Source organism: Salvelinus namaycush, chromosome 21 (assembly GCF_016432855.1).
Source record: "Salvelinus namaycush isolate Seneca chromosome 21, SaNama_1.0, whole genome shotgun sequence".
Taxonomy (NCBI): Eukaryota; Metazoa; Chordata; class Actinopteri; order Salmoniformes; family Salmonidae; genus Salvelinus; species Salvelinus namaycush.
Window position 1 is genome coordinate 29,512,333 of NC_052327.1, and position 16,865 is coordinate 29,529,197.

Sequence of the window (16,865 nt, forward strand, 5' to 3'; positions counted from 1 at the left end):
ACTCACAGCGTCTTCGTTACACTCGGGCTAGCCTGCTCCTGTAATGACAGAACAAACAGAAAATTATGTCAGCGTGAGACCTAAATAGCCTTGGATAAGCACTCACAATAAATGACAGTATTTACTAAATAAAGTCAACTAGGCTACTAAGTTACTTACTCAATGGGAAAAGTTGCATTTCTCCTCGGACACAATCTTGTGGATGTCGGTTGAGATGGATGTGATGGATGTGATTTTGATGCGCAGGCAGTCCTCGATTATGTGAAAGCCGGCTGACAAGGTAAAAATCTGTCGTTCTGCCCCTGAACAACGCAGTTAACCCACCGTTCCTAGGCCGTCATTGAAAAGAAGAATTTGTTCTTAACTGACTTGCCTAGTTAAATAAAGGTGAAATAAAAAATTAATAAAACACTCTGATGGATGAGACAATGCAAGCCATTCATTTGTGGGGGGGGGGGGGGCAATTTCCTTCAACCTGCTGACCAGGCCCCTGTGTCTGCCCCCCGTTGACTTTTTTGAATGACATGTTGTGTAAAAATTCTTCCAGCTTTGTGAATATGATGGTGGTGTTCTTTGAGGGGAATCAGTGCCAGCAGCTATTCTTGAAATTCATTTCCATCAAAATAACAGACATGTACACACACAACTGTGCTTACGTCGGTGTTGTCAGTACTAATCAATAGCCAGTGAAAAATGCTCAGCCTGATTGAGCCCCTCTAGAACAATCCTATGCACATCATCCGCCAGTGCATGGATGTAGCGACCGGCTGTTGACGCAGACAGGGGCACCTGTTTGACAGTTCCTCTAAAACTGTCACAATGTACCAAAATACCTGTGCGTCTGTGAAGGGCATGTTGTGTTTGGTTAAACCTCAGGAAGCTTTTAGGGAGGCACTTGAGACCTATTGTTGGGTCAGGCCACAAAGGAGCATTCTTGTGCCGTGTGTGTAGCTAGCAGTTAACACTTCAATTTCTCTGTCTGGGGCAGGAAGGCCACTTTGAAAGTGCCATGCATTGATTCATAATGACGTCTGAGATAACAAATAATTCAAATAGCGACATTTTCATTGCAAATAAGACACTGGCTTGACATTGGCGAAAGATTGTAAGATGAACGCATATCTCTGTCCATTCTTCCCTGAAACTTAGATTTTCATTATCCACCTTTTTTTTGATAGGAGTGGTTGATGTTCATAGTAGATATGTAGTGGATGAAGTGGTTCTACTTTGAGAGTGACATTTTCCTCTTGCTAGCAAGCTAATTGTTTTGAACTAATGTTGCCATTAAAAAAAATATAGCCTACAGTAGGCTACGTAGACCTGTTTCTCCCCACTAATCACAGCACAGAGAAATAGACAAAAATAATAACTTAATAGAAACATTGGGGATTTTATTAGTGTAATCAGATCGAAATTATTATGTTACTGTCATTTAAATGTACTCATCAGATGTGTTAAAACATTTTGTTCAATTTGTTGTGTAGGCCTATTAATTGTGCTAATATTTTATATGCAAATTATGTTCTGGCCTGCCGACTACTAGCTCCGAAAAATGTGGCCCCCATGTGAAACCTAGTTGTGTATGTACATTCCCACACAAAGATTACTGGATTAACCAAGGATGTATGCATTTTCCCAATGCTGAGAGAAACTTAACATGAAAAGCTATTAGTACTGTATTTTCCGAATGTATGAAAACAGAAAGATTGTTTACCGTGAGAACAGACCATAAATTGCATTACAAAAGAGGCATTACCCCGAGATATTCAGATGTGGTGTGAAGGCAAGGTCAGGGTCCTTAAATGCTATAGGCACTCTGAGTAAACCGATCAGCTAAACGGCTAGTGGGGTGACGGAGGGCCATCATTCTATCACATTATTTAACATGTCCTCCAAGACGACTGAATAAAGAAATGCTGCTGCTTTCCTTTCACCAGAACTTGAACTATACCTGGCCCGTTTGTCATTCCTAATATTACAATATTCATCTCTGACAGGTTTACACCCGCTCAGGTTAAACGGGGAGCAATTGCTGAGCCATTCATCATGCTCGGCAGCAGGCTCGGCTAAATGGGCTGCGGCTATAAATATTAGTAATCAGCAATAAGAGAAAAAGCACAAATCTACAATGCAGAACTAATAATTAATTCATCACAGTCTGCTCTTTATTAATCTGGACTGGGCTGGCCCTGACTGACTAAAGAGAGCCAACGCTGTAAAAATGTCTACCTTTGGAGGCAAAAAGTTACCAATTTAGTTTTATATTGTTACATGTTTACTGTTTGATGCTGTGTTACTGTATATACTGTGCATTATGGCAAAACAGCTAAACAGTCGGGGTGGACCCAAATGGACAGGTTGTTTTAACTACAAGTTGGCTTGATGAGCCTGAAACCTCTAGTGGTTTCCCTGGGGCCTCATCTCACAGGAACATTGTGTGTATATGGACCCCTTCAGCTCCTCTACTGGGTGATAGGAGTATTGCTGTGATGACCTATCCAGGTTCCACACAGGGGTGTCTTTGTGTGCCCACCTCCTTCTGAGCTCCACTAACACACTACTGACTCTGTTCCCAGCCAAGGGAAACACGCACAGCGGGCTACAGCCAAACGGCATGCACTACAGGAGCAGGTACACACTTCCAAATCCATGTTTCAAAGTTCAGAACGCATCCCGACGCAAAATGACATGCTACTTACATGCCTTTTCAAGAGCATATTTTCATCAGAAAAGCAGCCCAATATTACAGGAAAAAAGACAGCCAAACTGCCAAAATGTGGGTTAAACTGTGTTCAGCAATTTATGATGGAGGGGATAAAAGCCCGCCTCAGAGTCCAATGAAAACATCTCTTGCATTTTACAGACACCCTGCCATGCTCCAATAAAATGGCTCATTTCCACTCAGCGATGGAACTGCTCACCTTTATGCTAGTTGGGGCTTTGTGTTATTTACTACCTCTAAAAGCCTTGTGCCTCTGAGTGCTAGTCTCAGCAGGGTTAGAGCTGGGACTGAGAGAGAGAGGGCTGGGGATGGGGCTAGGGCTGGTGAACAGAGGCAGATCATTTCACTTTCTCAGCAGCAAGCTCCTCCATAAGGGAACAGAAACACTCATGACAAACTTCACTGAAAGCGAAGTACTATAGAATAAAGTACTAAATATTTAATATGTTGGATACTTCAGCCCCCTCTACCAGTCCACTTTAAATAAAACATAAGTCGGACATATACTGAGAAGCTGAGTTAAGTTAAAATGTTAGCGGGCGCTGCTAAAAATGGACTGTATAACAAAGTGGATCCATCACAAGGTGAGTGATTGTCCTGATAATAAAAGTGACTACAATACAGGACCGTTTGCTCGAAAGAGTTAACGATGCGCATAAGACATATGTCATTTCAGGTGCTGCACCACCCAGGCCGCCACAGTCCAACCTGCCCCGTGACAAACAGCTCATCCCACAACTTTCTCTCTACTCTGCCGTGTCCCTATCCTGCCCCCCAACCCCTTCCTTCCTCCCTTGTTGTGACAGGCTACTAAACTGATTGATCCCATGCCTGGGATCTGACACGGAGGCGCGTTGCCTCCTATTTGTTGATTACTATAGATTTTCTTTGATACTTCATTTAAAAATCAATAGCCCGGAGAAAGAAAAATAGGCATGGTTTACACATACTTTAACATACTATTGTCCACTGGAGGCGGCTTCAGTTTTGGCAGAACCCTGGCAGCAATTAGGGGGAGAGCTCTTAACAGGTGAAAGCCAGGGCCTCAGATCGATACCCATTTTTCTTCCCCAATCTCAGAAAGTGGCCATAAATTAAGCTCATCAGTGTTATTCTGTGGACAGCTGTGATGCACATAACGTCTGCTTCCATCGCCTTGTCACTCAAAGCACCTCGCCGAAGGCAGCGCTGTCCTCTATGCCTGAGAGGGTGTCACACAGACAGACAGACAGACAGACAGACAGACAGACAGAGACAGACAGAGACAGACAGAGACAGACAGACAGAGACAGACAGACAGAGACAGACAGACAGAGACAGACAGAGACAGACAGACAGAGACAGACAGAGACAGACAGACAGAGACAGACAGACAGACAGACAGACAGACAGACAGACAGACAGACAGACAGACAGACAGACAGACAGACAGAGAGAGAAAGAGAGGGGGAGAGAGCGAGGGGGAGAGAGCGAGGGGGAGAGAGCGAGGGAGAGAGAAGAGGGACAGATGGATGCATCACCTGGAGTTCATGCGTCCGCGGAGCTTCTTTGCCTTCTTACGTGCCTTCTGCCTCTCCTCTCCGTCCTTCACACTCTCAGAGGAGACAGTGCTGTCCGTCACAATGTCAACTATGTACTTCTTTAAGGAAAGATGCTCCTGAAACACATGCAAACATTTCATTACAACTAATCTCATTATTAAAAATGTGTCCAACAGTGTAAGCAAATGTGATGCTGATATGAAATTGTAATGGACACAAGGAGTGGGGAAAGAAGGTTAAATAAAAAGGCAGGCAATTATCTAGGGTCCCATTTTTCCTTGGTAGACATAACCTCTGGCACTGAGAAGCCTGTGAGTCCACCTGCTGCCTGGCACCCATGGTAATGCTGAATTAGGTAGAGGTTTTGCTTCCAGTCTAGAATGCGCCACACCAGGTCTGTCAGATCAGATGCTGCTGATAACTCCACCAGGAGACAGAGGGATGTAACTCAATTTAAAAATCATGATGTATGTGCAAAAAAATCAATTACCCAATTATGCTGTCATCCAGAATCCTAGAGGATGGAATGGTCTAACTAGATAACAGTATCCATTCAGCAGCCTAGCCTGCATGAGGCATTCCATTTATTTTTGTTAAGTGTTGGCAGTGTACCTGCTGCTTCAACAGGGGTTTCAGAAGAAACCCTTGAAAGAACGGTGTCATCATAAGCACACTAGAGCTAGAGAAGACCTACAGTTAACCATGTGCTAAAGTGCTCAATAATCCATGAGCAATAGTGATCACAAACAGGATCAGGAATCAATTCATACGGTTTCATTGTTTTGACTTATTGATTTGTTATCAACCTGATCAATCAGAAGGACCCTTACAAAAAAGATTGCAGTCAGAGTGCAGTATGCTGAAAATATGTCTAAAATATATATATTTTTACTGCAGTAATTTTGCAATATAACTACAGTTACAGTGCCATATAACTAGTACACTGCAGTGCTTCATTCTATTGCTAAAGGACTCCTGATACAAAATTATACTTATCACTCCTGGATGTATCTTAATCTGTTGTATAGTTCTTGTTTTTTGCTAGCTAGGGCCAACTACTTTAAGTCTGTCTTCCCAGTAGCCTACTTGATGTGTGAACTGCTGACTGCTCATAAATTGCAGATGATTGACACATTAACCAGGATTAATAAAGGGGCATGGCAATTTGTGATTGTTGTTTTCGTAATCAGAGGCTGTATTGGAGGGGGAGTGGTTTCTCATCCCCTAGCCAATCATCAGTTAGTACAAGGTGGTGTGCTCTTCACCTCTGTAAGGCAATTGGTATTTTGTGTCAGTGTTCCAGTCTCCGTTTTCTCAGCGGCAGCTATAAGTGGCTGTCTCGTTGCAAAAACTAAGACCGTCACCAAAACAAAGACTTCTGCAGTGTTGTTCTGAGGAGTTCTTCGAGGAAGGAAAGAGAGAAAGTGTTCTCATTTGATTTATGTAAATGTAAGTGCCTTAATGTATTTCAAATCAAAGTTTATTTGTCACGTGCGCCGAATACAACAGGTGTAGACCTTACAGTGAAATGCTTACTTACAGGCTCTAACCAATAGTGCGAAAAAATGTGTGTGTGTGTGTGTGTAGGTAAGTAAAGAAATAAAACAGTAAAAATACATTTAAAAATAAGAGTAGCAAGGCTATATACAGACACCGGTTAGTCAGGCTTATTGAGGTAGTATGTACATGTAGGTATGGTTAAAGTGACTATGCATATAAGATAAACACAGAGTAGCAGCAGCGTAAAAGAGGGGTTGAGGGGGGCACACAATGCAAATAGTCCGGGTAACCATTTGGTTACCTGTTCGGGAGTCTTGGGGGTAAAAACTGTTGAGAAGCCTTTTTGTCCTAGACTTGGCACTCCGGTACCGCTTGCCATGCGGTAGTAGAGAGAACAGTCTATGACTGGGGTGGCTGGAGTCTTTGACAATTTTTAGGGCCTTCCTCTGACACCGCCTGGTGTAGAAGTTCTGGATGGCAGGCAGCTTTGCCCCAGTGATGTATTGGGCCGTACGCACTACCCTCTGAAGTGCCCTGCGGTCAGAGGCCGAGCAATTGCCGTACCAGGCAGTGATGCAACCGGTCAGGATGCTCTTGATGTTGCAGCTGTAGAACCTTTTGAGGATCTCAGGACCCATGCCAAATCTTTATAGTTTCCTCAGGGGGAATAGGCTTTGTCGTGCCCTCTTCACGACTGCCTTGGTGTGTTTGGACCATTCTAGTTTGTTGTTGATGTGGACATCAAGGAACTTGAAGCTCTCAACCTGCTCCACTGCAGCCCCGTCGATGAGAATGGGGACGTGCTCGGTGATCCTTTTCCTGTAGTCCACAATCATCTCCTTAGTCTTGGTTACGTTGAGGGATAGGTTGTTATTCTGGCACCACCCGGCCAGGTCTCTGACCTTCTCCCTATAGGCTGTCTTGTCGTTGTCGGTGATCAGGCCTACCGCTGTTGTGTCGTCTGCAAACTTAATGATGGTGTTGGACTCGTGCCTGGCCATGCAGTCGTGGGTGAACAGGGAGTACAGGAGGGGACTGAGCACGCACCCCTGGGGAGCTCCAGTGTCGAGGATCAGTGTGGCAGATGTGGTGAGGGTAGGTAGCAACACATGGGGGCGACCCGTCAGGAAGTCCAGGATCCAGTTGCAAAGGGAGGTGTTTAGTCCTAGGTTCCTTAGCTTAGTGATGAGCTTTGAGGGTACTATGATGTTGAACGCTGAGCTGTAGTCAATGAATAGCATTCTCACATAGGTGTTCCTTTTATCCAGGTGGGAAAGGGCAGTGTGGAGTGCAATAGAGATTGCATCACCTGTGGATCTGTTTGGGCGGTATGCAAAATGGAGTGGGTCTAGGGTTTCTGGGATAATGGTGTTGATGTGAGCCATTACCAGCCTTTCAAAGCACTTCATGGCTACGGGCGTGAGTGCTACGGGTCTGTAGTCATTTAGGCAGGTTGCCTTTGTGTTCTTGGGCACAGGGACTATGGTGGTCTGCTTGAAGCATGTTGGTATTACAGACTCAAATCAGGGACATGTTGAAAATGTCAGTGAAGACACTTGCCAGTTGGTCAGCACATGCCCGGAGCACACGTCCATGTAATCCGTCTGGCCCCGCAGCCTTGTGTATGTTGACCTGTTTAAACGTCTTAATCACGTCGGCTATGGAGAACGTGATCACACAGTCATCCGGAATAGCTGATGCTCTCATGCATGCCTCAGTGTTGCTTGCCTCGAAGCGAGCATAGAAGTGATTTAGCTCGTCTGGTAGGCTCGTGTCACTGGGCAGCTCGCGGCTGTACTTCCCTTTGTAGTCTAATAGTTCGCCAGCCCTGCCACATCCGACGAGCGTCGGAGCCGGTGTAGTATGATTCAATCTTAGCCCTGTATTGATGGTTTGTCGCAGGGCATAGCGGGATTTCTTGTAAGCTTCCGGGTTAGAGTCCCGCACCTTGAAAGCAGCAGCTCTACCCTTTAGCTCAGTGCGAATGTTGCCTGTAATCCATGGCTTCTGGTTGGGGTATGTACTTAGTCACTGTGGGGACGACGTACTCAATGCATTTATTGATAAAGCCAGTGACTGATGTGGTGTATTCCTCAATGTCATCAGAAGAATCCCGGAACATGTTCCAGTCTGTGATAGCAAAACAGTCCTGTAGTTTAGCTTCTGCTTCATCTGACCATTTATTTTATAGACATAGTCACTGGTGCTTCCTGCTTTAATTTTTGCTTGTAAGCAGGAATCAGGAGGATAGAGTTGTGGTCGGATTTACCAAATGGAGGGCGAGGAAGAGCTTTGTACGCATCTCTGTGTGTGGAGTACAGGTGATCTAGAATTTCTTCCCCTCTGGTTGTACATTTAACATGTTAATAGAGATTTGGTAGAACTGATTTAAGTTTCCCTGCATGAAAGTCTCCGGCCACTAGGAGCGCCGCCTCTGGGTGAGTGGTTTCCTGGACTCCAGGAGATATATATATATATATATATATATAAAAAAAATTAAAACATCACATTTACATAAGTATTCAGACCCTTTACTCAGTACTTTGTTGAAGCACCTTTGGCAGCAATTACAGCATTACAGCACACCTGTATTCGGGGAGTCTCTCCCATTCTCCTCTGCAGATCTTCTCAAGCTCCGTCAGGTTGGATGGGGAGGTGACCAAGAACCCAATGGTAACTCTGACAGACCTCCAGATTTCCTCTGGGGAGATGGGAGGACCTTCCAGATGGACAACGTTCTCTGAAGCACTCCACTAATTAGGCCTTTATGGTAGAGTGGCAAGACGGAAGCACCTAAAGGACTCCCAGAAACAAGATTCTCTGGTCTGATGAAACCAAGATTGAACTCTTTGGCCTCAACTCTTTGGCCTGAATACAAAGCATCACGTCTGGAGGAAACCAGGCACCGCTCATCACCTGGCCAATACCATCCCTGAAGCAGCGTAGGGGCAAAGGTTCACCTTCCACAAGACAACGACCCTAAGCACACAGCCAAGACAACGCAGGAGTGGCATCGGGACATGTATCTGAACGTCCTTGAGTGGCCCAGCCAGAGCCCGGACTTGAACCCAATCGAACATCTCTGGAGAGACCTGGAAATAGCTGTGCAGCGACACTCCCCATACAACCTGACAAAGCTTAAGATCTGTAGAGAAGAATGGGAGAAACTCCCCAAATACAGGTGTGCCAAGCTTGTAGCGTCATACCCAAGAATCGCTGTAATCGATGCCAAAGGTGCTTCAACAAAGTACTGATTAAAGGGTCTGAATACTTATGTAAATGTGATATTTCCGTTGTTTTAAAAATACATTTTTTATTTATTTTTATTTTTATCTAAAAAAGGTTTTTGCTTTGTAATTATGGGGTATTGTGTGTAGATTGATGAGGGGGAATACATTAATAAAAAATAAAAATAAAACATTTTAGAATAAGGCTGTAACAAAGTGAAGCGGTCAGAATACTTTCCGAATGCACTGTAAGTACCCGCTAGAGAAGGTTGCCGGGTGTCCATCTTTAGCATCAGATGCATATGCAAGGCACGCAAACATGCTTGATGAATAAATTATTGATAAAAAGTGCATAAACTATTGTAAAGGATTAATTGCATTAATAAATATTCATGGGGCCTCCCGAGTGGCACAGCGTTCTAAGGCACTGCATCGCACAATTGGCCCAGCATCGTCCGGGTTAGGCGGTACGGGATTTCCTTGTCCCATCGCGCTCTAGCGACTCCTTGTGGTGGGCCGGGCGCCTGCAAGCTGACTTCGTTCGCCAGCTGGACAATGATTCCTCCGACACGTTGGTGCAGCTGATGATTCCTCCGACACATTGGTGCAGCTGGTGAGCAGTGAGTCATGAAGCAGTGCGGCTTGGCAGAGTCGTGTTTTAGAGGACGCATGGCTCTCGACCTTCGCCTCTCCCGAGTCCGTAGGTGAGTTGCAGCAATGGGACAAGACCGTAACTACCAAATGGATATCATGAAATTGGGGAGAGAAAGGGGCTACTTTAAAAAAAAAAATGATGACTTGTTTATATAGAGTCAAGGATATGTTTGTATAATTCTAGAAAAAAACATAGGCCTATTGCCCATTTTAGTTTCCCTTACAATAAAAACATTAACTTTATTTGTAGATTCATTAACCTGTTAGTGTGTAGGGGGCGCTATTTTCACTTTGGGAAAAAATCGTGCCCAATTTAAACGGCCTCGTACTCTATTCTAGATCGTACAATATGCATATTATTATTACTATTGGATAGAAAACACTCAAGTTTCTAAAACTGTTTGAATTATATCTGTGAGTAAAACAGAACTCATTTTGCAGCAAACTTCCTGTCAGGAAGTGAAAAATCTGAAATCGAGGCTCTGTTCCAGGGCCTTCCTATTAATTTGCTTGAAATCTATGGATATACATGCACTTCATACGCCTTCCACTAGATGTCAACAGGCAGTGGGAGGTGGAATGGGGTGTCTAGCTTGATCTGAGGTCGAACAAGAGCTCTTGGAATGACGCGACCCCAAATTTCCTTTGTCCAGCAAGGCGCGGGAAGGAACCCTGGATTGCCTTCTGAAAAGCTTTCGGTATAGACGGCTAATATCTCCGGCTTTGATTTTATTTGATACATGTGATAATATCATCGTAAAGTATGTTTTTTCAATATAGTTTTATCAGATTATTCAACGTTTATCGGGAGTTTTGGCGTTTTCCGTTCTCTGCGTTTGGTGAAGATGGACAACTTCGCGACACTTGGCTAGCTTTGGTTGCTAATTCGACAGGAGAAGAGGACATTCTAAAACCAAACAACGATGGAAGCTCAGCAAAAGTAGGAACCATTTATGATGTTATTTCGTATTTCTGTGGAAAATGTTTAGTACTATTTTCCGCCCTCATTGCAGGCGCTGTCTCGCTATAACGTAAGCTGTATGTCGTACTAAAGTTATTTTTAGAATTCTAACACGGCGATTGCATTAAGAACTAGTGTATCTTTCATTTGCTGTACAACATGTATTTTTTAGTAAAGTTTATGATGAGTTATTTGATTAGATTAGGTGAGTGTCAGAAATATATCCGGATAATTTTGTGCAGTTTGGCTACGTATTCACATTGTAAAACCACGATTTGTACCGCTAAATATGCACATTTTCGAACAAAACATATATGTATTGTGTAACATGATGTTATAGGACTGTCATCTGATGAAGTTTGTCAAGGTTAGTGAATAATTTTATATCTTTTGCGATCGCTACCTTTGCGGTGAATGAATGCGGTTGTGTGGTTGGCTATTGTGGTACGCTAATATAATGCTATATTGTGTTTTCGCTGTAAAACACTTAAAAAATCTGAAATATTGGCTGGATTCACAAGATGTTTATCTTTCATTTGCTGTACACCATGTATTTTTCAGAAATGTTTTATGATGAGTATTTAGGTATTTCACGTTGCTCTCTGTAGTTATTCTTGCTGCTTCGGTGCTATTTGTGATTGTAGCTGCAATGTAAAACTATGATTTATACCTGAAATATGCACATTTTTCGAACAAAACATAGATTTATTGTATAACATGTTATAAGACTGTCATCTGATGAAGTTGTTTCTTGGTTAGTGACTAATTCTATCTCTATTTGGGGGTTTTGTGCAAGCTACCTGTGCTGTGAAAGAAATGTCTGTGCTTTTTTGTATTTGGTGGTGAGCTAACATAAATATACGTGGTGTTTTCGCTGTAAAACATTTTAAAAAATCGGACATATTGGCTGGATTCACAAGATGTTTATCTTTCATTTGCTGTATTGGACTTGTTAATGTGTGAAAGTTAAATATTTCAAATAAATATTTTTTGAATTTCGCGCGCTGCCTTTTCAGTGGAATGTGGGGGAAAGGTTAATAGGAGTTATAGTAATTAATAATGTCCAGTTACAGCTTCTTTTAACAAGGCAGAAATGTAAAAAAATACAAATAATAATATTAATTATAACCAGGCAGTAGCGCATGTGAATTTACTTGCTGTATTTCTAAACAAAAGCACCAGTGCATGGACAATTGTAAAGGATTAATTTAACTGTACTAGAATGGATGCAAACAATGTTCTTTTCCAAAAACATAGCAAAATAACAATCTGTTTCAGTAGCTAGCTGTCATCTAAAAACAGCAGTAATTTATAAGACAGTTCTTATTTGATTAATGGTGGTCGGACCCATTTGTTTGAAGCTAGCCACAATAAGGATTAGCCACAATTTTGGACTTTGCGGTTACCCTTCAAAATAAATGTATGGCATAATTCTACTATTTGTATTAATTTGCATCACTGTCAATGACATACTTTTATTTTGAAGGCAAACCGCATATTCCACTATTGTGCCTAATCCTTATTGTGGCTAGCTTCACAACACAACCCGGTCAGGTCGAGCCTCACTAGCCAGATGAAGCTAGCTGGCTGCTTATAACGTTAGCTTTGGGCAACAGGGTTAAGTAGCTGGCTAGCTATTTATTTTTAAAGTTTAATTTCAATAGCTGAAGAACAAGTGGCAACCTAGCCAATACTTACTCACAAGGATTCCTAAATCATTGCTAAGAATAAGGAAAATGACTGCAGTTTCTACTGGTCATTGTTTTCAGGATGGTTGTATTGGTGCTAGCTAGGTACCAAGCTAAAGCTAGCTACCCCAGAAGTTGTGGTCGAACAAATAATGCTTTATTACCAACGCGGTATTGTAAACACATCGTTTGTGGCCGGCGTTTGCAGACTTTTTTGTATAGCTTTGACAGTACTACTGTATCTTTTTTGACACGCAAAAACCCAAACGGCGTTCAATAGTATGTATGTTGTGAAGCTAATAGCAGTGACGCAATTACTGTGTAACTCCGGTAGAAAAACATTTGAAAAATAGCGCACTTGGTAGTGTGTACTGGTGCTCGACCAGTCGGCGAAAGCAAACATCATCCACGACAGAGAACGGTTGATTGTCAAGGGCAATGAATTCCATTATCTTGGCCTCACTAGGGTATGTAGCGTCCCACCTCGTCAACAGCCAGTGAAACTGCAGGGCGCCAAATTCAAAACAGAAATCTCATAATTTAAATTCCTCAAACATACAAGTATTTTACACCATTTTAAAGATACACTTGTTGTAAATCCAGTCAAAGTGTCCGCTTTTTCAAAAAGGTTTTACGACGAAAGCACACCAAACGATTATGTTAGGTTAGAGCCAAGTCACAGAAAAAGACAGCCATTTTTCCAGCCAAAGAGAGGAGTAACAAAAAGCAGAAAGAGATAAAATTAATCACTAACCTTTGATGATCTTCATCAGATGACACTCATAGGACTTCATGTTACACAATACATGTAAAGTATAAAGTTCATATTTATATCCAAAAATCGGAGTTTAGGCGGGACGCTACTGTCTCACTTGGCAAAAAGCCAGAGAAAATGCAGAATGCCAAATTGAAATTAACTAAATCTAACTTTCATTAAATCACACATGTAAGATACCAAATTAAAGCTACACTGGTTGTGAATCCAGCCAACATTCGGAATTAAAATAGGCTTTTCAGCGAAAGTAAACTATGCTATTATCTGAGTATAGCACCATTGTAAACAAAGAGAGAGAAGCATATTTCAACCCTGCAGGCGCGACACAAAACGCAGAAATAAAAATATAATTCATGCCTTACCTTTGACGAGCTTCTGTTGTTGGCACTCCAATATGTCCCATAAACATCACAAATGGTCCTTTTGTTCGATTAATTCCATCGATATATATCCAAAATGTCCATTTATTTGGCGCGTTTGATCCAGAAAAACACTGGTTCCAAATTGTGAAACGTGACTACAAAATATCTCAAAGGTTACCTGTAAACTTTGCCAAAAAATTTCAAACTACTTTTGTAATACAACTTCAGGTATTTTTTAACGTAAATAATCGATAAAATTGAAGACGGGATGATCTGTGTTCAATACAGGATTAAAACCAACTGTAGCTAGCTTTCTGGTCACGCGCTTCTAACAAACAGGACACTTCGAGTGATCCTCCTTCAAGATGGCCGTACTTCTTCATTACACAAAGGAATAACCTCAACCAATTTCTAAAGACTGTTGACATCCAGTGGAAGCGGTAGGAACTGCAAGAAGGTCCCTTAGAAATCTGGTTTCCCAATGAAACCTCATTGAAAAGAGAGTGACCTCAAAAGAAACAACATCTGAATGGTTTGTCCTCGGGGTTTCGCCTGCTAAATAAGTTCTGTTATACTCGCAGACATGATTCAAACAGTTTTAGATATTTCAGAGTGTTTTCTATCCAAATCTACTAATAATATGCATATCTTATCTTCTGGGGATGAGTAGCTGGCAGTTTAATTTGGGCATGCTTTTCATCCAAAATTCCAAATGCTGCCCCCTACCCAAGAGAAGTTAATGGATTTCGCCTTTGAATTGTCTCGCTGAAATTTTCATACTCTTTCAAATGACTGCTCGACTTGTTGACTGCTCAATCCACACAGCAGACATTGTGGGCTAGGTTAGGAATGCTGTGTTGTACGTAAAGCGCAACATTTTACATGGCATCATTACGTCATGTACCTACGTTATATAGGTATGCACGTCAGCTTTGACATCGGCTTTAAACTAGACATCGGGCCGATACTGATGTTGGTATTTTTAGCTAATATCGTCCGATTCCGGTATGTTCACCGATATATCGTGCATCCCTAGATGAAACACTTATTTACTTGTCACCGGTGAGTGTTGTTTTACAACTCTCCTTCACTGATGTGGAGTACAGCGCCGCTGGTATGTTGGTTTGCAAAGTCGGGGGCAGCTCTCGCCCGTGTTTGTTCACAGTTCCGAGCAGGCTAGTCTTCTTTGCAATCAACTTGTCTGCCAGGGAAATGAATGTGAAGTTGTCCATGGTCAGATTTGCCCATGTAAGGCTCCACGAATCTCAAAACCACAGTCTCAGACAGTCGCTCACCCGCTGGCCTTGTTTCATCTTTCCCCTGATATGGAAAGCCATTGTGCAAGTACTTGGTTTGGACATCGGCGGCTAACCAAAACTTAACTGAAGTCACATGCACCATTATCAGTTTCTATCGCCCATTTATCCATCGAAGATAGAATAGCATATTGTAATTTTATGTTTATTATGTTACTAGTTTTTGTTTAGTAGCCAGAGCAATGCTGCCACGTCAGTGGTCATGTGCTTAAAGCATGGACAGCACGGATATTCTTGGAAAAAGTGAAATTTGGAAAAAGAGCTGCACCTCCTGAATTTTGAGTTGACAAAAAGAAAGAGTCATAAACCGCAGAATGTGCTATTTCAGATACTATATAGAAATCAAAATGTTTTACCTGCATGTGACTGAAGGAGGATTTGATAAAGTGATGCTCCTTTCCCTGCATCTGTCACCCATCTCTTCATGTACAATTTGACAACTGATAGGCCTAATATTGTCACTCATCAGATTGTCAATGTAATCTTGTCTATAGGCTAACTCTTATTATGTTTGAAATTCATTTTGGTATAGTTTCGATGGGCTGGCTGTGCAGGCTGACTTTACAAAGTAAAACATAAAAAGAGAATGTATCATGCAAGGCGCGTGGTCAAATGATTAAAATGAGCACCAACGCTGATAAATAGGCATAACACAAAATTCAACATTACACTATTGTTCTAAATTAAAATCAACCTCAGCTATGCCTAATTTAAATTTGATTGTGAAGTAACTTACACAATTTAAACCCATTCCACACGTCCATTCAGTGGACTGGCATCGTATGAGTCGCTAGATAAAGTCAATAATATGTTTTGCATTATTCTAAAAGGCCTACTGCCTACATGTAGCATGTTTTTGTTTCCCATTACAAAACATTTGATTAGTAATAGAGAGTTGGAATAATTGCTTAGTCTTAGTCACGTGAGGTATTTATAATATATCATACATGATAAATATTATGCCCACTAGAGTTCCATTTAATTAGATTTGCTTTCATATTGTTAAGGGATAAAGTTAACTTCATATATTTGTTCTTTGTTGTCACTTATTAAGCATTCTAAGCATTTGTTATTTTTTGTGGTGCAAAGTATTCCTGTAGATCATGAGTTATTATTTTTCCTATTGCCATTGTCATTTATTTTTCACGTTAATTATATATCCTGAGACTTTAGAGTATTCTGAAAATATTGGTTTCCTGTTCCATCTCCCTCTCCTCCAACCCTAGCCAAATCAGGCCCTACCCAGATGGTCATGCGTCATCGCTCTCCCTCTCCCCCACTCATCTTCTATCCTATCATCTCTCCCTCCTCTCCCTCCTCTCTCCCTCCCTCCTCTTTAGGTTCTTACAAGTCCGGAGTTACGTCCACAGCATAGATCCGGGATTCCCCACCCTTCCTGGTGAAACACAGTTCAACATTTCTTATCCCACTTTCTACTCTAAAAGGCACCTTGTCAATAATGTCGTCAAATTTGCTCACTACAAACCACCTCATTAAACAATATTAAATCCTCATGGGAGGAGGAACTGGGTGAGGAAATATCTGATGAACTATGGGAAGGGGCACTCAAAAGGGTGCATACCTCTTCTATTTGCGCTCGACACGGTCTCATTCAATGCAAACTCATTCATAGGGCCCACTGGACCAAAGCAAGATTGTCCAAAATATACAAGGATGTGAACCCTAATTGTGTACAATGTAATCAGTCTCCTGCTAATCATGTACACATGTTGTTTCTTGTTGGTTTCTGGAAAGACATCTCTCAGAATTAAGCGGCACACAGATCGAGCCCGACCCCTTTATTGCACTATTTGGGATCTCCTTACCCACAATACCATTGACCAAAAAGAATAAGGATGTAATTTCCTTTGTCACTTTGTTAGCGAGACGATTAATTTTACTTAGATGGAAATCCTCTGCACCCCCTTCTCATGCTCTTGGGATTAAATCCATTTTGAATTGTATAAAGTTGGAAAAAATGAAACACTCAATGGGTCTGTAGACAAATTCTATGCAATGTGGGCTCCCTTCTTTTCTTATGTTAAACAACTACATTTCCCTGCAGTTCCAGAGTGATGTATATTTATATATTGGTGACGTAAGAGGCCTGGTATGTGCA

The 16,865-nt window shown here is 41.9% G+C and overlaps 1 protein-coding gene across 3 annotated transcripts in view; it reads right to left on the reverse strand.

Moving 5' to 3' along the window:
- LOC120066271 (S phase cyclin A-associated protein in the endoplasmic reticulum-like) overlaps positions 1-16,865 on the reverse strand; it is a 130,507-nt gene that overhangs the window by 54,919 nt on the left and 58,723 nt on the right. For all 3 annotated transcript variants that reach the window (XM_039017542.1, XM_039017541.1, XM_039017543.1), the window contains one exon: positions 4,243-4,379. In XM_039017542.1, the coding sequence (XP_038873470.1) occupies positions 4,243-4,379 (137 nt within the window). The remainder of the gene's footprint in view (positions 1-4,242; positions 4,380-16,865) is intronic.